Source organism: Pan troglodytes, chromosome 8, assembly GCF_028858775.2.
Source record: "Pan troglodytes isolate AG18354 chromosome 8, NHGRI_mPanTro3-v2.0_pri, whole genome shotgun sequence".
Classification (NCBI taxonomy): domain Eukaryota; kingdom Metazoa; phylum Chordata; class Mammalia; order Primates; family Hominidae; genus Pan; species Pan troglodytes.
The window spans coordinates 116,363,537-116,388,362 of record NC_072406.2 but is presented as its reverse complement, the minus strand read 5'-3'; the positions used below and the strand labels follow the sequence as shown (position 1 = coordinate 116,388,362).

General features: G+C 41.2%; 3 protein-coding genes across 8 annotated transcripts in view; 1 reads left to right on the top strand and 2 right to left on the bottom strand.

Moving 5' to 3' along the window:
• Positions 1-4,804, bottom strand: part of GSTO2 (glutathione S-transferase omega 2) — a 30,226-nt gene extending 25,422 nt beyond the window's left edge. For both annotated transcript variants that reach the window (XM_001138494.7, XM_063781172.1), the window contains exon 1: positions 4,715-4,804. The gene's annotated coding sequence lies outside the window, so the exon portion shown is untranslated. The remainder of the gene's footprint in view (positions 1-4,714) is intronic.
• LOC134807047 (uncharacterized) lies at positions 709-6,529 on the top strand. Its single transcript, XM_063780509.1, has 2 exons — positions 709-803; positions 4,728-6,529. Exons 1-2 carry the CDS (start codon positions 709-711, stop codon positions 5,170-5,172), a joined length of 540 nt encoding a protein of 179 aa, XP_063636579.1. The 3' UTR covers positions 5,173-6,529.
• On the bottom strand, positions 5,676-19,452 carry GSTO1 (glutathione S-transferase omega 1). Of its 5 annotated transcripts, none has more exon segments than NM_001246557.2 (6): positions 5,676-6,730; positions 7,795-7,901; positions 10,878-10,976; positions 14,155-14,377; positions 18,675-18,783; positions 18,968-19,035. In NM_001246557.2, coding segments are annotated over 6 exon segments (726 nt in total). In that variant the 5' UTR covers positions 19,002-19,035; the 3' UTR covers positions 5,676-6,576.
• Positions 19,453-24,826: the final 5,374 nt, after the last annotated feature.

Genomic DNA, 24,826 nt, shown 5'->3' with positions numbered 1-24,826 from the left:
TGAATTTCAGCAGGTAAAAAAATAATTCCTTAAATTTTCCAGAATTGAGCTGATGTGGGAATTGCTTGTAAATGCATTTTGTAGGATTAACAGATCATGAAGGAAAGAAAAATATTTTCTGTGTCTCACTCATACTGACTAAATTATTTCCATAGATTACCTTGATTCCTACAATTGCTCAGTCAGGCAACTCATATTATTCCTACTTTTCAAAACAGAAAACAGCTTCAGAAAAATGAAATTATTTGCCCAAAGTGACCAGCTAGTAGGGTTGAAGAACTTTAAAAGTCCAAAGCTTGACTCGTTGTCTTGACCTTTAAAACTGGTAACAGTGTTGGGAGGAAAGGATTTTAAGTCCAGGAAAAGATATAGCACGTAATGGCTGCTCAACAAATAATACTTGAATCTAAATATCTTTTATTAAAATGACAGAGCCTAATTATGTAGCTTATAATTGGGTACTGTTTGGCCTTTGGAATTCCAGTCTATCCAGAACTTCTTGGTTAATAATAGTGTTAACATTTTTTGCTAGTGAATAAGAATCTTTGCAAATCTTCAGAATAGTGACTCAACTACATTTTTTGCTGTCACTCAATGATTTCATGTGAAATAAGCTTAGATAATAATATGGAAAGTATTAACATTTTATAAGAATCAGGGAATGGCAAAAATGTTTGAATAAATGTTCTCTGAAAATAAAATGCATATATGTCAGCAAGAAATCTGGTGTCGGAGAAGACGTATTGGTTCCTGGCTTGCTACGCTGACAACTTTTCATTTAAGAAGACAGAGAAAGTAACAGAGTAACTTCTACTACTTTGGAGCTAATTCTGATCAAGAAGGACAAATTGGATGGTAAAATAGAAGCAAGAAACACAACCATGTCATCTTAGAGCTCCTGGTAGGTAAGATGACTTCTGGGCATACACATGTATCCCTCATATAAAAAAAGCAGATTTCAAGATAGTTGAGAAAAATATATCCATAGCCTAAAAAAGGCCATAAGAGGGTTACAAAATCTCAAAATCAAAATAAATTACTACTAATATATATTTGGTGCTTCATGTGTATTGACCCAGTTAATTCTTAAAATAGTCCCATAACTGGGCCGGGTGCGGTGGTTCATGCCTGTAATCCCAGCACTTTGGGAGGCCGAGGCGGGCGGATCACGAGGTCAGGAGATTGAGGCCAACCTGGCTAACATGGTGAAACCCCGTCTCTAGTAAAAACACAAAAATTAGCCGGGCGTGGTGGCGGGCGCCTGTAGTCCCAGCTACTCAGGAGGCTGAGGCAGGAGAACGGCGTGAACCCGGGAGGCGGAGCTTGCAGTGAGCCGAGACTGCGCCACTGCACTCCAGCCTGGGCGACAGAGCAAGACTCCGTCTCAAAAAAAAAAAAAAAAAGTCCCATAACTTTTCTATTTTGATTCACTTTAAAAGATGAGTAAACTGAGACTAGCATAGTTAAGCACTTCTCAACTAGTAAGTGGAAGAGGGAGGACTAGGAACCCTGGAAGTTTGACTCCAGCGGCAACAATCTCAACCAGTATCTTAGTCATTATCAGATGCCATGAACTGAATGATTGGCAAATGTTTTTACATATATTAAATATTTTAGGCTTTTCAGGCCATCTGGTCTCAACTATTTAGTTCTACACTTGTAGTGTAAAAACAGCCATCGATGATAAATAAACAAATGGGTGTGGCTGTATTTATGGACACACTGAATTTGAACTTCATATATATATTTTAATAGCCTTTTTTTAAAAAACAGTTTTAGATTCACAGCAAAATTGAACAGAAAATACACATTTCCCATATACCCTGTGCCCCCGCACATGCACAGTCTCTTCCACTATCAATATTCCAATCAGAGAGGTACATTTATCACAATCAATGAACCCACAGTGACATATTATCACCCAACATCCATAGTTAATATATTAGGGCTCACTCTTGGTGAATTTCATATAATTTTCACATATCACATTGTGACTGGTTTTTCTTTTTCAACCCTTTAAAAATGTAAAAAATCATTCTTAGATATTGAGCTATAAAAAAACCAACAATTGGTTGGATTTAGCCCAATGGCCTTAATTTGCCCATCCATGGTCTCTGGATAATGGCCAAACTGGGAATTTCATTTGTAAATTAAAAGGTTCCTGGATCCACCTTTCTACTTTGCCAGAAGAGGATGATTTTCCAAGTTTTGTTTTTTCATTCCCACCTTTTAAAAGAAACTAACTCTGAGAGTTGGGAAATGTTCATGAAAAGTGTATCTGTATGTGGGAAATCAAGTTCTGAAATGCCAAGTTAATTTGGTAGAGTTAGAAGACAGGGATGGAAGCTGTTCTCCTCTAAAGGGAAACAATCTAGTGTCAAGGTTCTCAGAACAGGCCCTGGAGCCCAATGGGCTGACTTTTTGAGACCCAGCTTACTAGGCAAGCTATCTAACCTTTTTGGATTTCACTTTCCTCACCTGCAAAATGAGAACACCAATAATACCTACTTTATGAATTGTGAGTATCGAATCAAATAGTCCAGGGCATCGTCAGTATAGTAAGAGCTCAGTATACGTCAAAGTTAATGACAAACGCTAGTGAGTAAGAACACATTTTAAATAGCAGAGTCCATTCCAATTTTGTATCCACAAAGATGAAGCACACTGTGATTAGGCTTTGCCAAGCATATTAGAATTAAAGTTCAACTCACAATACTTATTTCACCAGTTACCAGTTTAATGCCAATTGAATGGGCTGAATGCTGCAGACTCCATTTCAGTAATGTGGTTTTTAATCTTACCTCTGAACACTATACTTTCCCTAGAAAGATTTTAACCTTAAGCTTATCCCTACTTTCTTTTGAATACCCAACAGGTACTTCTTTGAAATCCTCTTTGCAAACTTTCCTTCTATGTTATTTCATGTTTATACCTTTATTATACTGACCCACTCAATCATGAAACAAACTGTAAGTAGACCATATTAAACCTACTCCAAATCCATTTTCAGCCACCTGAAATATGATCGGATCTGCTTTGAAAATGTTTGGATCTTTGGTCATGGGTGATTAACGACTTAAGCCTTCTAGGAAAATAATGCCACCGAAGAAATAGCTTACACTCTATTTACATGCATTTGTTTTGAGAAGAGGAACTGTGGTTTGCATTCGGCAACTTTTCAAAATTTTTTGTCACGCCATCTCTTGATAGTAGCAGAAACTGGAGTACATTCCTCTTAATAAGTTAGAAGCCTAATTTATATGAAAGGTTATATTACTGGGTGTTCCCTTATTGTCCAATGAGTTCAAAAAGTGAGATACGTTAGGTAAAAGGTTCTATTCTCAAATGTGCTTATATTCAGGAAAAATTTCATATTCCCAATTGGGAAATCAGGGTCAAATGAGGCTATCTTTTTAACTACTTGATTCTGCTTCCCTATCCCTATTTCTCTCTACAACTTGAGGAATCAAAGAAAAAAAAACTTTTAAAATAAATATTTGGTATAATAACATTTGAATAAGTAAAGGCAAATTGTCAAGATCCTGAAATCAGGAAAAGTCAAATAATTTGTAAAATCAAAACCACTGAGTTTGGAAAAGGAACATTAACTCATTAACCCCTGTTAAATCCCACGAATAATGGTGTGGTCAAAAAGGTAGATACAGGCCGGGCGCGGTGGCTCACGCCTGTAATCCCAGCACTTTGGGAGGCTGAGGCGGGCGGATCACGAGGTCAAGAGATCGAGACCATCCTGGCTAACACGGTGAAACCCTGTCTCTACTAAAAATACAAAAAATTAGCCGGGCGCGGTGGCGGGCGCCTGTAGTCCCAGCTACTTGGGAGGCTGAGGCAGGAGAATGGCATGAACCCAGGAGGCGGAGCTTGCAGTGAGCCGAGATCGCGCCACTGCAGTCCGGCCTGGGCGGAACAGCGAGACTACGTCTCAATAAAAAAAAAAAAAAAAAAAAGGTAGATACTATCCTCTGTCAGAGCTGTTGGATAAAAAGAGACTGGAAAAATAGCACATATAAATTCATCTCACGAACGGTCTTACTGTAAGAGTTCAGGCTAGATTCGAATCTCTTCAATATTTATTAGCTGGGTGACCTTGGGCAAATGACAACTTTCTGGTGTTCTTATATGTAATTCGTAGCTAATAGTACCAGTACATTATGTGGTTTGCTAAGGTTTCATTCAGAAACTGGATGAGAAATATTGAATGCTTAGCATGTGTCTGATACCTAGTAAGTGTTCAACATTAGCTATTATTATTTTTATGATTATTTCAATGTAGCAGGGAAGACTTTTCATAGTTTTCACAAAGACAGCACATTCCCAGAAACCAAATTCCCCTGCTTGCCAGTGCCTTAAACACGTAAACACGTGGGACTCGTGGTGTCCCATGCAAGGCTGAGAACTGGTTATCTGGGGTGGTCTCTGCCTGTTTCCAGCCAAATCAGAAAAAATAAGAACACCTTAATGAAAGGTATGCGGTTTAAAGACCTGTTCTTTATTCTTAGGCTGCACTTTGTTGGATGTGAAATTCTTTGATGCAACAGTGGCCAAGGCTAAATAGGATTTCTCGTAAAGTGTTAGGCAAAAGTTAAAGTTGGCAAGCCTACTGTGGGCCCCGAAATTCGTGAAAACCCCAGGAAACAGAATTGACCTCAAACCCCTCTTCCCTTCCAATACAACGCAGGCTGAACGGACCCACCGGTGGCGGTGAGAGACGTCCCGCGAGAGACCTCCGGGAACTCGGGCAACCGGACCAGCATTGGCGGCGGCAGCAGCAGCAAGGAGGCGGGGCCTAGACGGGGCCTGCCCCTCGCACGTGGTCCTATCCGCCAACTAGCCCCGGCGCCCAGAGCATCAGCCAATCCTCAAAGCTTTGGAAGTGCCTGCCCAGCAGTGCGGCTGAGCCAATGGGCGGCCGCCTTACAGGCTCCTGGAGATAGGGATTCGCGGGTCCTGCCGGCGCCGGTGGCTGACGAAAGAGGAACCGGTAGTGGTTGGCTGTGGGACCCCGGCACCCGTCTCCGCACCGGAGGGGATATCCGCTGGAAAGCACTAGGGCCAAGCGGCTCCGGTAGGCGCGCGGCAGCAGAGGTGGTCCGCCGCCGGCAGCCGGGGCTTTGGTGGCCGCTGAAGGTTTGCGGCAGGAGGCCTTTGTGAAGTCAGTCGGCTCCAGGTCGCCCTCCGGATGCGGTCCCCACACCGCCTGCGTCACCTGGGTTGAGGGGCTCATTTCAAATACAGACTTCGCGACCCACCCCAGCCTGCTTAATCGGAAATGCAGCGGTGAGCCATAGGTGATTATTATGCACCCTTAAATTTAAGAATTAGTCATTCGGAGGTTTCTCTCAATGGCGAACTTGAAAATAAGTTCAGGAAACCAGACAATTGGAGCGGACCGACAGCCCTGATTCCAATGGTAAGAGCAGTGCTCTGGGTGTGATCTTTCTGCCAGCACCTTAAGGCCTCACTTAACCTCGGGACCTTAGTTGCATCATCTATAGAATGAAATGTTTGCTCTCCGACCTACCTTCTCGTGGTGGTGATGTGATGATAAAAATTGAATAGTGAGAAACCCAGTGGGCTATGGAAATGTGTGGAAGATGGCATTACTATTTCTCAGTGGGGCTCTTACCTATTACTCATCAACATTATAGGCGGAATTGACTGATGCAGCATACACAGTATTTAATTACATAAATGGGACACCACCTGTGTGCCCAACATGGGATTTGATAGGAAGGATTTGAAGGGGTTAGAGACAGGGAGACCAAATAGGAGTCTGCCCAGCCACCCAGCTTTGGGCTAATGCGCGTCTGGTCTTCAGTGCCAACAACAGAGAGAATGTGAAATTAAGTTGATGATGGAAATGAAAGAAGGAGGAATTGAAAGCTTCTCAACTAAGAAACCAGAAGACAAGCAACAAGAGAGCATCTCATGAAATCACACAACAGGGTAACTGAGTGGGTATTTCCTGTGAGCAGTTATAAAGTTAGATTGTGGACGGGTACGGTGGCTCATGCCACTTTGGGAGGCCGAGGCACGCGGATCACCTGAGGTCGGGAGTTCGAGACCAGCCTGACCAACATGGAGAAACCCCTTCTCTACTGAAAATACAAACAAATTAGCCAGGCGTGGTGACGCATGCCTGTAATCCCAGCTACTCAGGAGGCTGAGGCAGGAGAATCGCTTGAACTCAGGAGGCGGAGGTTGCGGTGAGCTGAGATCAGGCCATTGCACTCCATCCTGGTCAGCAAGAGTGAAACTCCGTCTCAAAAAAAAAAAAGATTCAAGTCCAGATTTTGCTAAAGATGATAATTTGGGGGTTTTCAGCATGGACTGTGATAGAACCCTCAGAGTCGTTTCAGCATCCTGAGACAGGAAATGCATTTTCATTTCTGTAGGGGGGCGTTAAGGAGACCCCACCGTTCGGCTGTTGATGTCACATCAGTCAGAGAAGATGATCCCATGCAACCTGAACCCTTGGTAAAATAAAAGCATGCTATTATTCATATTAGTGAAGGAAAACATCAGACATAGCTTTATTGCTGACTCCTGTCCCCTTCAGAGCCCATAGTCACAGGCCTCAGGGCTGTTCTGTAAGTAGAGCTCTAGGAAACCTTGCCAGTCCTTCTCACTAGTAAGCAGGGCTGAGACTGTGGGATCTTCCTTCATGGCTGCCATCCACAGTTTCAGTTTTGGAGTGTGGTCTACACACCTGTAGGAAGAGGAAAAAATGAAAGGTGTGAGCTAGGTCAACTAGGATGACATCACAGAGTCTCCCATATGTAATTATTACTCTACAGTTTCACTTTTTTCCCTTAAATATTTCATTAAAAATATTTAAAAATGCCTGTAATAGAATATTCAATTTGAAAGACACTATAGAGGTCCCTTTTTTACACAAAAGGAATGAGACTAGAGTGAAGCAATTTGTTCAGTTAATGTGAGAACTTGCCCAAAGAGAGAAACTGACAATTTATTAAAATAAGAACAGGGAATACAATCAGGAATGTTCTATGTTAATTATTCTACACCCAGATTATGACCAAAAGTAACCCTGAATAGCTCTAACATCCAAGAAGCCGGAGTAAGGCAAGGTGGCTGCCAAACTGAAAACAGAATTTGGAAAATAATGTGGAAATCTTACGGTAAATGGGAGGTAACACTGGTCATACAATCCCGCAACAACATCCTTACAAAAATTTACAACCTTATGGAATTTTTTTTTTTTTTTTTTTGATGAAGTGTCTTGCTCTTGCCCAGGCTGGAGTTCAGTGACATGATCTCAGCTCACTGCAACTGCCTCCCGGGTTCAAGTGATTCTCCTGCCTCAGCCTCCCGAGTAGCTGAGATTACAGGTGTGTACCACCATGCCCAGCTAATTTTTGTATTTTTAGTAGAGATGGGGTTTCACCACATTGGCCAGGCTGGTCTCTAACTCCTGACCTCAGATGATCCACCCGTCTCGGCCTCCCGAAGTGCTGGGCTTACGGGTGTAAGCTACCATATCCTTCCCCTTATGGATTTTTAATCAGGAAGGAAGGAATAAATTTTAAAGCACTTTACTACATGTCTCAGAAATCCCCTGCCCCATTGCAGTGATGGAGAGTAGTTAGTGTAGGTATATGACATGCCTGGGATAGTCCAAGATTCCCCTGTCTGCTTGTTCTCATTCAGACCAGTTGTATTAAATATTTCAACTTCTGTTAAAAAGAAAGGTCAATATATACTATTCCAACTGTCATCCTAAATTATGCACAAAATATTCAAATATCTTACTCATTTAACTTCATTGCTTCCAGCCGTTCAAACCAGGGCCAGATGAGGTAATCAATCATAGAGATAGAATTGCCACCAAAGAAGGTCGTCGTCTTATTAGTCAGAACCTGAACATTAAACAGCATAAAAGTATTTCTTACTTGTGCATGTAGTAAGACTCACTAGAAATGCTGAAGGGAAATAAGTAGAGCAGGTGAGAGAAGCAGTTTTTACTCCGATGTATCCAAGTTGGGTTTTTGTGTGATCAAAAAGCTTAATTAAGCTTTAGAATCTGTTGGTCTGGGATGAAGTAAAACAATCAACAACATAAACTGGAAAATTGAAAAATAAAACAAGTCACAGAGTACAACATATTTGTAATACAAAGGACTGGTATTCAGAATATAGAAAGGATTCCTGGGAATCAGTAAGAAAAATAGCAAACGACCCATTGGAAAAATGAGCAAGACTTGATCTTCACGAAAGATGATGTCCAAATGGCCAGTTATCATTTGGAAAGGTGTTCAACTGCATTAGTCATTAGGGAAATGCAAATTAAAACCAAAATGCAATAACACTATACACCCAAGAGAATGCCTACAATGAACAAAATGAAGTTGGCAAGGGTATGGAACCACTGTCGTAGAGGTGTAAATTGGTACAACCATGTTTTAAGAGTATGCATACTCATCACCCAGCAATTGTACTTGGAAATGTAACACATGTTCACCAAAAGATATGTATGTGAATGTTCACTGCAGCACTATTTGTAATAGCCCAAATGTGAAAACGTTTACTATCAAGAGTAGAATGGGTAAACTGTAATATACTATACTTTGGAACACTGTATAAAGAACAGGAAAGAACTACACACAGCAGAGATGAACCCACAAACCTAATATTGAATGAAAGCAGGCAGACCCAAAAGATGAACATTTTATGAGTCCATTTGTATAAAGTACAAAAAAGCCCAAACTAGTATTTTGTTAGTTGATATGGGTGCTGGTTCCATGGCTGTGTTCGCTTTGTGAAAATGTATTGTGTTCTTATGCTTTGGGTACTTCTCTGCATTAAAAATTAAAAATATTAACTTTTCAATATAAAATGCACAGTCTGCAGCTTATGATGGTTCAATTTAAATTCTTTTCAACTTTACGATGGTGCAAAAGCAAGCATTCAGTAAAAACTGTACTTTGAACTTTGAATTTTGCTCTTTTCCTGGGCTATCGATTTGCAGTATGATACTCTTGATGCTGGGCAGCCATACCATCAAGAGAGTAAACAACAAATGCTCTAAAGTGTGCTGTGTTGCCAGCATCTTTTGGATGCAGGTATTCAATAAATTATATGAGATATTCAACACTTTATAAATATTTTATGTTTGATGGTTTTATGTTTGATGATTTTGCCTAATTGCAGGCTAATGGAAGTTTTCTGAGCACATTTAAAGCAGGCTAGGCTAAGCTATGATGCTCTGTAGGTTGGGTTTATTAAATGCATTTTCCACTTATGATATTTTCAGCTTACGGTGGGTTTATTGGATGTAACCCCATTGTAAGTGCAAAAGCATTTGTACTTAAAATATACTGGAAATAGACTGGATTAACTGCTAAACAGATGACAATCATTTGAAAACAAAACACAAATTGTATGTTTCTGAAATTTTAAGAAGGCGAATTGGTTACAGGGTTTGCCAAAGGGGGTGATTGAGAATATTATCTGGCTATTTAAACCACCAAACTAATTTGCCCTTTATAAATAACCTCCATAGTTTTTTTCAATGCATAATATGCATTTTAGATTGCTTATATCTACCTACTGTGTTCTGTCTACTACTGAACTAATTATCTGAAGAATATGGACTGCATCTTACTTTCCAGCTCCCACACTGTTCAGCAGAAAAATATAAAGTACCAACATTGATTCAAGAAGAAATGTAAAACCAAAAAACCAATTACCATTAAAGAAATCAAACTAGTAATGAAAAATCTACCCCTGTTAAAGACACCAGGCTCAATGTTTTAAAGAAACCGCTAGTCCCTAAACAGGTTAGTTACCCAACTCATTTTATGAGGTCAGAATATCCTTGAAACCAAAAGCCAATAATGATACTATAAGAATAGAAAATTTATAGGCCAATCTCATTTATGAACACACATACAAAAATCATTCATTAGCTAATTCTACAGTACATATAAAAATCCATAGAGAACAAGTAGGTTTTATCTTAGGAATGCTAGGATGGTTAAACATTAAAAAAAAAAAAAATTTGTCAATAGCACCATATTCACCAGATTAAGAGGAAAAAATTCTATGAACATTTCAATAGATGTAACAGATGCAGAAAAACCATTCAATAAAATTCAACATTTATGACTTTAAAAAATTAGCAAACTAGTAATAGAAGAGAACTTTATAATGAAAAAAAGGTTTCTGAAAAACCTACAGCAAACGTCATACTTGCTGATAAAATGTTAAAATGCATTCCCATGAAAGACAGGAACTTTGTCTTCTGTCAGTAAAAACTTCAGGCTTAGCATGAATGAAATATTTCAAGGCCAAGAGACAGACTCCAAGGCCCAAATGTCAGCTGTCCCCAAAAGAAGGTAAAATACATCTGGGCTTCCCTCAAGTGTCTGTACCGTTCATTGCAAACTTTTTCTGGTGGGAAATATTTAGTATGTAATACTAAGTGGACACAGGAAAAAAAGCAGGACACAGAATGATATCTATGCTCTGATTAGAGCTATATTAATTTTTTTTAAATATATGGACAAGGACTGCAAACAAGCATGGAAAACTGGATACATAAAAACTTGTGGAAACATGGGTACAATTTCCTTTTTCCTTGTTATTTTAACATTAGCAGAATATTTTAAAAGCAAGCCCATGACAAAGTCTGTTTAGGTGTTGTGATTTATATCTTAAGCAGAACAGCTTTCTGCTTTATAACAGCAGTCTGCTGTAAACAAAAATGTTTAGGGGAATTTTCCTAATTACCTTAAAGTGACTTGGAAAGTGGGAATTTAAAGAAAAGAATAGGAGGAAAAGGAGGGTAGATATAGTTATCATTTACTCTGATGATAGCTACGAGAAATAATTACCTCCTCTAGCTTGGTAAATTCTTTACGAAATTCTTCTTTTAGGCCAGCATAGTCTTCTTTATTTTGGCTTCTAATAAAGCTTCCTACCAAGGATGGCACCTAGACAGAGAATAATTTCTTAGTTTATCAGTTTATGGCTAACTGTATCGGCCCCCTCACATAAAAACATGGTAGAACCCTTACAGTCCTGGTGTCAAGGTGTTCTAGAAACACCAAGGGTGCATCAAGTTCCTGCGCTCACAGAGGTAATGGACTGGTCTTAGGAACAGTTTTGTGGCCTAAAATGCTGGCTTGGTCAGGATTTTATAAATTACAAATAACAGAAGCTACCCTGGCACGTTTAAGAAACAACTTTCTTTCTTTTTTGAAATGGAGTCATGCTCTATCACCCAGGCTGGAATGCAGTGGCACGATCTCAGCTCACTGCAACCTCCACTGCCCGGGCTCAAGCAATTCTCCTGTCTCCGCCTCCTAAGTAGCTGAGATTATGGGTGTGCGCCACCACACCAGGCTAATTTTTGTATTTTTAGTAGAGATGGGGATTCACCATATTGGCCAGGCTGGTCTCAAACTCCTGACCTCAGGTGATCTGCCTGCCTCAGCCTCCCAAAGCGCTGGGATTACAGGCTTGAGCCACCACGCCCAGCCAACACAACTTTCTTTAAAGGAAACTGAGTGGCTCATAGAATTATTGGGAGGCGGAACAAACAGGCTTGGAATTAAGACAGAACATCCCAAATTCATGCTGAGAAATGGCCTAATGGGAAGCACTCACTGCTGCCAGTGCAAGCTGAGCACCAGATGCTTCAGTTTGTGCGGCTGCCAGAAAGTAGAGTCTGAGATAACTGCTAACGCCACTGGCACTGATGCCATTTCTGCTCTGGAATTTTATCTTGTAACCCACACTGCTGAAACCCAGAAGCTCTGCCGCCGCTCTCACCAGGAAAACCAGTGGAGAGCTGAATATCTTAAGCAGATATCCCACCAAGCCTGTTTCCTTACCTTGCTCGTTTCTGATTTGAACTCTATGTGTGTGTCTGACAGGAAGAGCCTAGGTCACAAAACTTGGCCCCAACTGCAAAGAGCTAGGGAAGAGAATTTTTCTGATTTCTTTGTTGGGGAGGACACCAGGAGACTGTTCAAAAGGGACCGACTACCTAAAGACTTGATGGGTGTAGCATCAGATGCTTTAATGCTCGTGATGGTGTTTATGTGTTTTAATACTTTGGTCTTTGGTATCATTTTATTGCAAGACGCAGAAGTCCACTCATCCTAGTTTAAGTAAACAGGCACTTGTAAAAATATAGAATCCCATGAAATCCCATCCACATCAGTTCAGCCTGCCTTCACTGGGACTGAAGGCTTTCAGGCAGCCCTTTCATCCACATTTCCATCTGGGTCTGCCTGGTCTTTCGTCTGTTTTTCCTCACATTTCTGCTCCATATTACTTTCCATACTTCAGTCCCTTTGCAATGTTTTTAATTCTTGCTCCTCTAAAAATTTATTTCTTAAGTGGCTTTGGTTTCTCTAGCCTCTAATGTTATATTTGAGCCCCAACGCTTAGTTGTCTTTACTGTCCTAACCTTCACTGTCTTAGTTCTGTGTCTCATTTCCAAGTTCCCAGGAGAGAAGATAACTGGCCCAGGTGTGTGGGGTGGGGTACATTTCTGTTCTGATGGGCTGTGGCCAGGAGAGCAGGGTCATATGTACATAAAGCCACCCCTCCTTTAAAACCCAAGCAGGGAAGTAAAGGTGGGCATCTTCAGCATTACTTTTAAATCTCATTTTCTTTCTAGATAGTACAATGAATCTCTTGTGACTACTTTTTAAAGTAGTAGCTTTATGCATGAAAGTAAAGCTTCATGTCTAAAAGCTTTACTTTTAAAGCTCATTTTCTCTGACGTGTCCTACAAGTCCTTTCACGATCCAGTTCCTGTTTACCTCTCCGAAGTTACCCCTTTTATCTCTTCTCCTGACACTTTATATTCCAGCTATACTAAAAAAAGTTTTCCAGAACTGGCACCAGACCAAAGAGATTTTTCTTAAAGAACCACTTAGGCTTATTTTTTTTTGGTTGGTATTGATGACTTCGTGTCTTGAAGCTGCATGCCTTTAACTTGTTACTACTTTGTAAAACTCTCCAACATCGTTCTTGAAAATGTCATGTTCCCTTTACATTATCTTTCACAGCAGCCGCCTCTACTATTCTTTCACCCTCATCTTACTAAGCAGGTGACTCACTCTTCCTGTCCCATTGGCTTCCCTTTATAATGTCTCCTAAAACAGAATGTTTTCCCTATAACTCTCTCTTAGGGCATTTCTTTAACCATCTTTTTCTCTAAAGATAATCCTTTATACACTGACCGTACTACCAAGGTGACAATGTTATAGGCATATAACCAGACATGCTATTCTTGGTGTCTAAACACACATCTGTTAGTCATTTCTTTGTTAATACTAATTGTTTGAACTAATCCACAGTGTTGATGCTAAGTAAGGTACAAACAGTTCTTCTACAGGATTGCTATTTATTCAGTCATCTGAGTTATTGCCAACACAAAGTAGATGCTCACTGCTTGATGCTATGGCTATAAGGACAAGAATTAAGTAGTTACCATGTGTCAGACTCTGTTCTAGGTGTTTTATATCAACTGATTTTTATCTTATGAGGTGGGAACAATTACTATATCCATTTTACCAATGATGAACGGCGAGGCAAAGTAATAAGTAACTTGCTCAGAGTCACAAGAAAGTAGCAGAGCCAGTCATAAAACTAGGCAGTGAACTAACAGTGATTAAAATGCAGCCCTCACCCTCAAGGAGCTCACAGCCCCAGTGCAGTACACAGGCAAGAAGGCAGGCAAAAGTTCACACGGATGGGAACTCAGAAGCTAGAGCACTAACCAGCCTGCCAAGCTCCTGAAAAGGCAGCAGTGTCGGAGCAGACATGTGAAAAATGACATGGAGATAACCAGGCACGGTGAGAAGTGGGAAGAATCTGACAGCAAGAATTGAGAGAGAAAGGGGCGAATTTGGGAATTCTGAGAAAAGTTTAGTATGGCTGGCATATATAAAGTGTCAGGAGACGAGTGAAAAGGGATAATTTTGGACGTAAACAGGAACTGGATCGTGAAAGGACTTGCAGGACACTCAGAGCTGACAAGCATATTCCTGTTTTGTTTTTCTCTCCCAAATCACTGAACCATAAATGGCAGCACTGATTTCGCTTTAAAAAACAGGTTTTTCAAATAGGAGCTGAAATTTCTTATGCACAAACCTTAGAAAACAACTCTAAGATCATCTTCTGGCAAGCTTTCTCATAGGGGTCATCCGGCAACAGCTTCTTCCCTGGGTATGCTTCATCCAGGTACTCACAGGTGATGGCAGACTCGTAGATCAGCTGACCCTGACTGTTTTCCAGAACTGGCACCAGACCAAAGGGATTTTTCTTAAAGAACCACTCAGGCTTATTTTTCAGGTTGATATTGATGACTTCATGCCTGAAAGACACATAGGAGACTATGAAGAGAAGGAAACAACTTTTGTGCTTTTGGATAAATTCTCACTGGCTTTGCAATCCACTTAGCTGATCAGACCCCAAATTTAGGAGTCTGCCTAGATTCCTTCCATTCTAGTTTTTGATTTTATGAATCTGACTACTTTTGATACACCTTTTAAGAACAATCATGCAGTATTTGTCTTTCTGTGTCTGGCTTATTTTACTTAGCATAATGTCCGCAAGGTCCATCCATGTTGTCACATATTGCAGAATTTCCTTCCTTTTTAGGTGGAATAGCATTACCACATTTTCTTTATCCATTCATCTGCTGATGGACATTGACATTATGCTGTTGTGAACAGTGCTGCAGTCTACATGAGAGTGCTAATATCTCTTTGAGAACTTGATTTCATTTAATTTGGATATATACCCAGTAGTGAGATTGCTGAATCATATGGTAGTTCTATTTTTAATTTTTTGAAGAACATCTATACTGTTTTCCACAGCAGCTGTACCATTTTACATTCCCGCCAACAGTGTGCAAAGGTTCTGATTTCTACACATCCTTGCTAACACTTGTCTTTTTTAATTATAGTCATCTTGACAAGTGTGAGGTTATTATGTGATTTTGATTTGCATTTTCCTGATGATTAGTGATAAGAACTTTTTCATATATGTGTTGCCCATTTTTATGTCCTCTTTGAAGAAATGTCTATTTCTCTAATTTTTAATTTTTTTTGACACTCTGTCTCCCAGACTGGAGTACAGTGGCTTGATCGCAGCTCACTGCAGCCTCAACCTCCTGGGCTAAAGCGATCCTCCTACCTTCCGAGTAGTTGGGACCACAGGCGTGCACCATCACACCCAGCTAATTTTTTTGTAGAGACAGGATTCTGCCATGTTGCCAAGGCTGGTCTTGAACTCCTGGGCTTAAGTGATCTGCCTGCCTCGGGGTTATAGGCGTGAGCTACCATGCCCAGCCTGAGAAGTGTCTATTTAAGATCTTAGCCCATGTTAAAATCAGGTTTTTTTGTTGTTGAGTTGTAGAGATTCCTTATGTATTTTGGAGATTAACCCCTTACCAGGTATGTGGTTTGCAAGTACTTTCTCCTATTCCATAGGTTGCCTTTTTGCTCTGTTAATCGTTTCCTTTGCTGTGTGGAAGCTTGTTTGATGTAGTCTCATGTGTTTATTTTTGGTCTTGTTGCCTGGTCTTTGGTGTCATGTCCAGGAAATCATTGCCAAGGCCAGTGTCATGAAGCTTTTCCCCTATGTTTTCTTTTACACGTTGGCGGTTTTTATATTCCTTGAATTTGCCAAATGTGTTTCCACCTTAGAGTCTTTGCACTTGATGGTCCTCTGCCTCCTCTGCCTGCCTTTTCCCAGGTCTTCCCAGGTCAAACACACATCCCCAGGCCCTCCCTGACCATATCTCTGAAGTTGCTGAGCACCTCCTATTACATGATTATCATGTTTTACTTTCTTCATTGAACTGATAATATGTATCTGAAATTACTTTGCTCACTTATTTACAAGTTTGTTATCTTCCTAGAATGTAAGCTTCACGAACGGTGGGATCTTGTGTATCTGTTCATAGTAATAAACATGTAAATGAGCAAAATGCTATATAGATATAAATGCTCTGAAGAAAATAAAAAGTTTCAGATAAGGACTCAGTAAATATTTTTGTTTTGAAATATTTCATATAAATGAATGAATAAATCTGTGGAAATGCTTCAAAATTGTCAGTAAGATACTCCATTTATGGCTAAGAGGTATCTTAGTTATAAATCATATGAGGCAACTAATTGAATTGCGTCCGCTATCCACTATATGAGAACCAACATAAAATTCAATTTATTTTGCTAATTTGAGTAAAAAGTTTCTTGGTTTTTATGAAGATATTAAGGAATCCTTAAAATCCACCCACAAGGCCAGGCTTGGTAGCTCACATCTGTAATCCCAGAACTTTGGGAGACTACAGTGGGCAGATTGCTTAAACCCAGGAGTTCAAGACCAGCCTGGGCAACATGATGAAACCCTATCTCTACAAAAAATATAAAAATTAGCCAAGTGTGGTGGTACTCACCTGTAGTCTCAGCTACTCAGGATGCTGAGGTGAGAAGATTGATTGAGCCCTGGAGGCAGAGGTTGCAGTGAGCCATGATTGCACCACTGCATTCCAGCCTGGGTGACAGGGCGAGACCCTGTCTCGAAAAAAAAAAAATCCACACACAAAATAAGCTTTCAGATTAAATCTCCATGTACTGATTTTTTTAAAAATGTTGTCTGAGTAAATCATACAAAGTAAACCAAAAAGGAAGAAAACAGGTGAAGTCCAGGCTATAGTCAGATTGTATTTAGGTCTATCTTGTATGTTGCCTGAGACTGTAGAGGAACTAAGAGAAAGGAGCTAGGTCCATATGATTGTCAAGGCTGAATAAATGTTCAATAGAACAGATTACTAAAAAAAAAATAGACACCAAAATCTTTTGTTTTCTATTTTCCCATCCACAGCTGTAGCTAGAACAGCATTTCATTTGAGGATTTAAATACATAATCCCCCATGTAAACAAAGGAACATCCAATTTGAACATGAGCACAGGTGTGCATGTAATTTAAAAGGTTCATGTGCTGACAATACTGGACACTTAAGTACCAGCCATTGCAAAAAAAAAAAAAAAATTATTTGGCTCCTTGCCAAAGAATTATCAACATTTTTGAACTATAAAACAAAAACTTTTGTTACTATGAAAACAAAAAGATCCTGGGCTTTTGTTATTTCAAAAAAAAAAGGTATGTCAGAACACACATGAATTTTGGTAAGCTGGCATTGTGTAAACAAGTCTACACACCTGCCACAGCAAGTTGGAAGATGCATCTTATAGAGAAAACCATGCTTTGTTAAGTCATATCATGTGGTTAAAATCTAGTACTTTCCCAGTAAAAGCCTCCTCGGGCTCAAGCTTAAAACTGGTCTATCAATGTAGTAGACCTTTGTTGTTTGCACTGTCTGGAAGCTGTTAACCACTCTCTTCCTCCCCTCTGCCCCACACTATTAGGGGAAGATAGTTTCAATATTCCTTTGGAAAACTGCCCCAGTAAATAAGGTAGGGTTGTTTTCAAACTAAAGGTCCAGGGTGAAGCACATAACCCAGGACTTTGTGCCTCTGAATCCAGCTGTGTCATGCTCCTGAACTTTTCAAATAAATGAGTACCAAAAAATGTCTTTTTTCAGTTTTGGTTACATTAGATTTCTCTTAGTACAATAAAAGAGTTCTATCACAGCAAATATGACAGTGTTTTTGAGAAACATTACTAAATAGTAAGTATTCTATGTGTTCAGAATCATAATCTCATCCAAATGAGATGCATTTCTTAGTGAAGTAATGACGAATCCCCTTCAAATGTATTTTTTAAATGCATTTTACCTTTCTTTTAGGGAAAATAATTGCCTACCCCTAAAGATTATCCCCTTAGAAGACTAAAATTAGTTCACAAACACTAAGCACACTGACAGAAAATTCCTTAAGAATGGGGGGTTTGTTTTAAACTTCCACAGAACCTTCCACACCACAGGTATCTAATAAATGTCTAATCAACAGACATCCAAAGGTCATGGGAAGGGAAGTGGTTCCAATGGATACTTGGTGTCAGAGAAAAGTCAAGTGACTATTGCACATGTCCTGTGGATAGCCCGTAAGTCAAAAACTATGCTAGTTTCAAAACAGGCTCTGCAGAAGGATGAGCTAGACAGACACTTCCCTCTGTTTGACTCAACCAACAGCCCAATCCACAGGAATATGTGCAGTAAACTCAGCACTACCCTAGGAGGGTCGGGGTCTAAACTCTGCTGTACTGGGGTAAATTACTATTCTAGGAGGGAACAATACATTCAGAATAACAACTAACAGTTAAGCTGGAATAAGAACGGGGAATCACCATAGGGCGAAAGCGAAAGGACTCTGGACCAGGAATTCGCGACCTACCAAAGCTAAAAGAGCTACTGCCGGTTATTACCGGGCAAATCACTGACATCACTGGAGCCTCAGCTTTTCTAATCCATTAAATGGTTGGTTAATCTAAATGAGGTGTCCTAGACCGTTGGAATCTGTGGCCTATTTTTCCCAGGGGAATGGTCTGTAACTTGCTATCTTCCAAAGGGCCGAGAATAGTTTAATGTGCAGTAAAGGACGCTGGCGGGAAGGGGGTAGAAGGGGGCTGAGACCCCACCCCACCCCGCCGCCTGCAGCAAGCTCCCGGACGGTTCGGGGAGCGTCCCCCACCTGGGTGCCCACCTGATTCCCTTGGCCTTCAGGACCAGACGCGTCCTCTCAGCAAACGGGCAGAACCTCATGCTGTAGACGCGGATCGAGCCCTCCGGGACCGGCCCCGGGGGCGCGCTTCCTGCCGGGGAGAAGCGAAGGCGATTACGGCCCAGAGAGGTGTCGAGACCCCCCGTATCCCACCGCCCCCGCGTCCCACTGCAACTCCGACCCGTTCCCCGCCGGTGGGGCGCTCCCGGAGCAGCCTCGAACATGCCGCCGGGGGTCGCCGAGATCACCCCCTCTTCGCGGCAGGCAGGCCTCACCCTTCCCCAAGCTCCTGGCTGACTCCCCGGACATCGTGGCGCAGCGCAGGCCGAGCTCCTCTGGGGTTTGCAGGGGATTCAGGAAGTAGGTGGCGCGTCCTTCCCGCCCTCCTTCCCTCCCCCGCTTCCTCCTTAGCTCAAAAGTGCCTGCCCCCGGCGGCCGCCAGCTCCACCCGTTGTGCCTTCCCGGCTTTATGGGATAGCCCTTAAAACATCTTAAGGGGCTGTGTCAAAGCATCTCGCTGGCCAAGGGTTGCACCCACGGGGAGATGCACAAAAGTTATAAATGCTCAGTCATCCCTCCGCCCCCGAACGAAGGGGTCACCACTCCGCCCTCCACGGGGCTCCACGTCTGACCCTGGCCCTGACCTCCCTCCCGTGACACTGACCTCGAAGCACCACCCGCTCCGTCCCAAGGCTTCACGACTTCAGAGCCTGTGGCTCGACCTCATGGCTCACTCACCGGTCCAGAGCGTTCTCTCCAAAGGCTCCTGTTCAGCTTGTGAAGGGAAAATAAAAATCTCTTGACTCCAAACTCACTATGCCAAAGGGAAGAGTCAAGCTTGGAAACTGAGTCAGGCAACACTGCCTCCCATTTTGTTGCTAAATAGATAGCTACAAAGATCAAAGGCCACACACCTCCCCAAGGAAATTCCTTGTTGGCCCGCAAGATCTTTACTCTAAAACAGATCAGTTGAATTTCATCTTGGCAATGTAAACTAACAGCTTATCTTCCCAAGTATGGGACAAAGACAGGTCTAGGAGTCATCCTTCCTCTCGCTGGAGAAAAATGCAATTTGACCGCTTCCTCTACCCTATATTTAATCTTGTAAAAATGCAGATTCACCAAGCACTAGACGAATGCATAACTGACTATTCCTCTACGACCTCCTTTCACGAATGTAACATGCGCATTCAGTGAATGCTGATCAAAGGCCCCAAAGAATGCAACTACTCGCCCCTTTTATCTACCTTCCCTTTTTACTTTCCACTTTCCCCTACTGCCTGCTCTTTCCCCTTTAAATATTGAAGTCCTCAAGCCCTCTTTGGAAAGAGCACAGATCACAGATGTTCCTGTGATTTTGTGTTCCTTTTTCTCAGATGTGTCCTCAACCTTGGCAAAATAAACCTCTAAAAGGATTGAGACTCACCTTGGTCATTTCCTTTGATTTACAAGCTCATCTATGCCTCGCTGCAGGGTTGCCCAGCCACCTGGACAGGCTTTTCCTTTTTCTGTCAGTACTAGCTTAACGTGACTACTGGGAGGGCCTCTGTCCCTACCGTCACCTGTAGGATACATCCTTTTCATTTTAACCCATAGGAGACAGCACAAACCTGGATATTATCAACCTCAGAATAATGGTGCTGCTTTCAAAACTCTCCCACTTATTAAACATTTGTGTTTTGGAGCCCTGGTAATATAACAGTACTCCCATTTTTCTAAGAGATAGAGGATGAGTTATTTTTTACATTATTTATTTCTCCCATCTTCTCTGTTTCCTCCTTTCTCCCTGTTCCCCACTTCCTACTTAGCTCTTTAGAAATGCAATTATCATCTTTTACCTTCCCTTCACCTGACACTCCCTACAGGGCAAGCTTATCTAACTGGGTGTTTACTTAAAAGCTCCAGAGCAGGACTCTCACCCCCCAGGAGACTGCCTCCAGAGATAAGTCAATTTACATCCAAAAGTATGCCTGAGACAAGGCCACTTTACAAATGACTTCTGCCCATGATGGCACAACCCAGTAGATAAAGCACCAAAGTGAGTCATGCGAACCCCCACCCACTCGCTCCCTCCCCAGCATGCAGTTCATACCAACTGCCCCCTTTAAAAGCCCCTGCTTTCTGCCCCAGAAGCAAAGTGGTACCCTTAAGGCAGGAAGCCTGTTTTTCTTCCCCTAAGCTAGCTTTGGAATAAAAAATCACTTTCTTTATACCAGACTTTGCTCTTCTTATTAATAATTGGACTCTGAAAGCGGCAAGCAACTGAACCTGCATTTCAGTTACAATAAGGGCACAGGCTCAGAATCAAGCAGGTGGCATGAGTGAATTTAGTCTTGGGTCTGGGAATAAAGGTCTGGCCAGAGAGTCCTCTCAAACAGCTCTTTTAACTTAGGGGTCAGGAAAGAGGGGTTCCAGGGCCATCATACAGATGAGGAAAAAGATTATTCAATGATTTCCTTGTTTGCCTAGATTTGAAAGCTGGTAACTCCTGTGCCATTTATTGGGGTGAGATTGGGGTAGATGTCTATTTTTATTTTGATTAGCCCTATTATGGGAGGAGCAGAGAATGAGGTGAAAAGCACCAAGTGTTGGAGCACCCTGCCTGTTTTGATCCTGGCTCCACCCCTGTATTCAGTTGCTAGGACTAGGGTAACAAAGTACTGCAGAGTGGCTTAAATAACAGAAGTGTGTTGCCTCACAGTTCTAGAGGCTACAAGTCCAAGATGAAGGTGTCAGCAGGGTTGCTGCCTTCTGAGGAGGGAGTCTGTGAGGGAGTCTGTTCCATGCCTGTCTCCCAGCTTCTAGTGGTTTGAGGGAATGTTTGGTGTCCCTTGGAGTGCAGAAGCACCCCCCACCCCATCTGTGCCTTCACCTTCATTCACACTCCAGTATGACCTCATTTTAATTTAGTTACATCTGCAACAACCCTATTTCCAAATAAGGTCACATACTGGGGCACTGGGGATTAGAACATCAATGTATGAAATTGGGGGAGCACAATTCAACCCGTAACAACCACTTATTAACTGTGAACATGGGGAAGTCACTAACCTCAGTGTGTTTCAGTTCCCTCACCTGTAAAATAAGGTGGAACACATGTTATTCCTCCTGCATAGATGTTACGGAAAAGGGGTCCTGATCCAGACCCAAGAGAGGGTTCTTGGATCTCGCATAAGAAAGAATTCAGAGCGAGTCCACCGTGCAAAACAAAAGCAAGTTTATTAAGAAAGTAAAGTGGTGAAAAAACAGCTACTCCATAGACGGAGTAGGGTGTTCCCGAAAGTAAGAGGACGAAGGCGTCCACCCCAGGTTCAATGCCTGTATATATAGGATGAAAAAAAGATATGGGGAGATGTGCTCTTTTTGTGATAAAGGGTTAATTTTCATAATTACTATGTTTTGCAAGAATCAATATTATTATCTTTAAAGCAAAATTAGGAATGCCTTTGTTCTCAAGATATCGGGATATCTGGACACTCCTAAGTCTGGGTCTGTTTCGTAAACATGATCAATCTGTTCCCTTAACCATAAACATCTAGAGGCTAGGAATACCTAACTTTCTGGGAATGCGGCCCAGCAAGTCCTGGCCGCATCTTCCTAGCCCTCACTCAAGATGGAGTCGCTCTGGTTCGAACGTCTCTGACATAGAGTCTGTGGCAGGATTAAATTAGTTACTATACAGAAAGCACTTAGAGCAGTGCTTGGCATAGAATATGTTAAATAAATGTGATCACTACATATTTTTATTTAATTTAGTAAATAGGCAAGAAATTGATACAAATTTTTAAAAATCGACCACATTTTTGCTAAAATATGGGCACTGCTTAACTCTTTTTAAGGATATTGACTTTTTAGCACATTAATGACTTCATGCAAATAACCTTGTAAATTGAAACTTGGCAAGGTAAAACTTCTGAATGGCCAAAAAAAAAATTTCACATCAAGGTATTACTTTAAAAGTTTTACTTGGAATGCCCTGTCCCCTAATTTAGTATGAATAATGTAATATTTTATTGCAATGATTTGAAAGATCCACCTCATCAATAAATAAAGTAAAAGGTTAATTCCTCAAAGAAAGAAATTGAAAATATACTCTCCCAGTGAACTACCGTACTATATTACTGGTGTGCATTACAATAGGTCCTCTCCAAGTCCTTTGTGGTTGTGTAAACATCTGAATATACACCTGAGGAAAGAATAGAACTTTTATCTGAGGAATGTGAGCCATTTCAAATTATTAGGCCCAAAGAGACATTAAAATGAGACAGCAATCATGCCCCACTCCCCGCTTCGAGCTATGTATTCACCTCTTGAAACTGCTTGTTATAGCCACAAGTAGCTATAAATTAACCTAATAATGCTACAGCAAACAATATAACCCACAGTCTATAGCTTAACAATGTGTAGCCAGCTACTAATCAATGTTATTTCTGTAAACCAATGAGAATTCCTGACAGACAACTTTATGTCAGCCCACTCCCTGAAGCCCCTTTTTGCCTTTAGAAATCCACTTGTAACTGCTGCTAATGAGAGTATCTATTCAGAGCAACTTGAACCTATACTCCTGGGTTGCAACCCTCAACCTTGGCTCAAATTACCTAATTGCATTCATTTTGGTTCACCCTCTTCCTTTTATGTTGACATGCTGCCCATAGCCACAGTTAAAAGGAAACAATACATGCGTTTTTACAACTACAATTCTTAATAACTTAAGAGACTAATCTGAGAGGATTCTGCTGGTTAAAGATCAAGAGTTCATGCCATTGCACTCCAGCCTGGGCAACAGAGTGAGTGAGACTTTGTCTCAAAAAAAAAAAAAAAAAAAAAAGAAGCTTGAATAGAAAAAAAATTGAGGGGATATTAAAAGTCCATTGAAAGAAGAATGGATAAATAAATTGTGTTGTATTCATATAATGGACATCTACCCAACAATGAAAACAAATAGTCTACAGCTATAGTTATCAACTTAAATCCCTCTCAAAAACATGATATTGAGCCAGAATAGCAAGTCACAATAATATATATGGTATGATTCTACATGTGTTAACTTTAAAAACAGGCAAAGTGAAACAGCACATTAGTTATGGCTCATGCATACATGGTAGAATTGAAAAGCAGGGAACAATAATCACAGAATTCAGGATGGTAGCTACATCCAGGGGAAAGGAAGGGAATGGAAAAGGGTGGGTGCATGATGTAGGGAGGTGCTTCCAGGGTATTGGTTCCCTTCTGTTTCTTCAGCTGGAAGGTGGCTTCTAGAGAATGGCATTGAGATGGGAAAGGATCAGGTGGGGAGAAATGAGGTGGCGACTGCTGTCATTTGAAAAGCTTTCTATTCACTTTGATTTTTTACTCTTAATATACGCTATATTGGGAAAAATTAAGATTTAAGAAACATTTTTTAAAGAACAGGAAAAAAAAAACCTACTGTTAAAAGACAACTGTTAAAAGTAATGAAGTAGATTCATATATACTGATGCAGAAACAAGCCAGAGATACACTGTTAAATAAAAATGTTGTAAAACAGCATGCAGGAGGTAATCTCATCTGTTGAATGTACACGTCCTGCCAGTTATCTCCTAAATGTTCTACCTGAAAAGTCTTTAATCCTCACAACAATCCTAAGATTTAAATACTGTTAATATTACCATCTCAGGGATAGGGAAACTGGGGGGCACAGGTTAAGTGATTTTCTCAAAATCAATATATTTTTTATGGTGGAGATGGGTTGTCAACTCTGGTCTTGTGTCTGGAATTTATTCCTTCCGGTGGGTTCTTGGTCTCGCTGACTTCAAGAATGAAGCTGCGGACCCTCGCAGTGAGTGTTACAGTTCTTAAAGATGGTGTGTCCAGAGTTTGTTCCTTCAGATGTTCAGATGTGTCCGGAGTTTCTTCCTTCTGGTGGGTTCATGGTCTCGCTGACTTCAGGAGTGAAGCTGCAGACCTTTGCAGTGAGTCTTAAAGCTCTTAAAGGTGCTGCGTCCAGAGTTGTTTGTTCCTCCCGGTGGGTTTATGGTCTCACTGACTTCAGGAATGAAGCTGCAGACCCTCACAGTGAGTGTTACAGCTCATAAACCTAGTGCGGACCCAAAGAGTGAGCAGCAGCAAGATTTATTGTGAAGAGCAAAAGAACA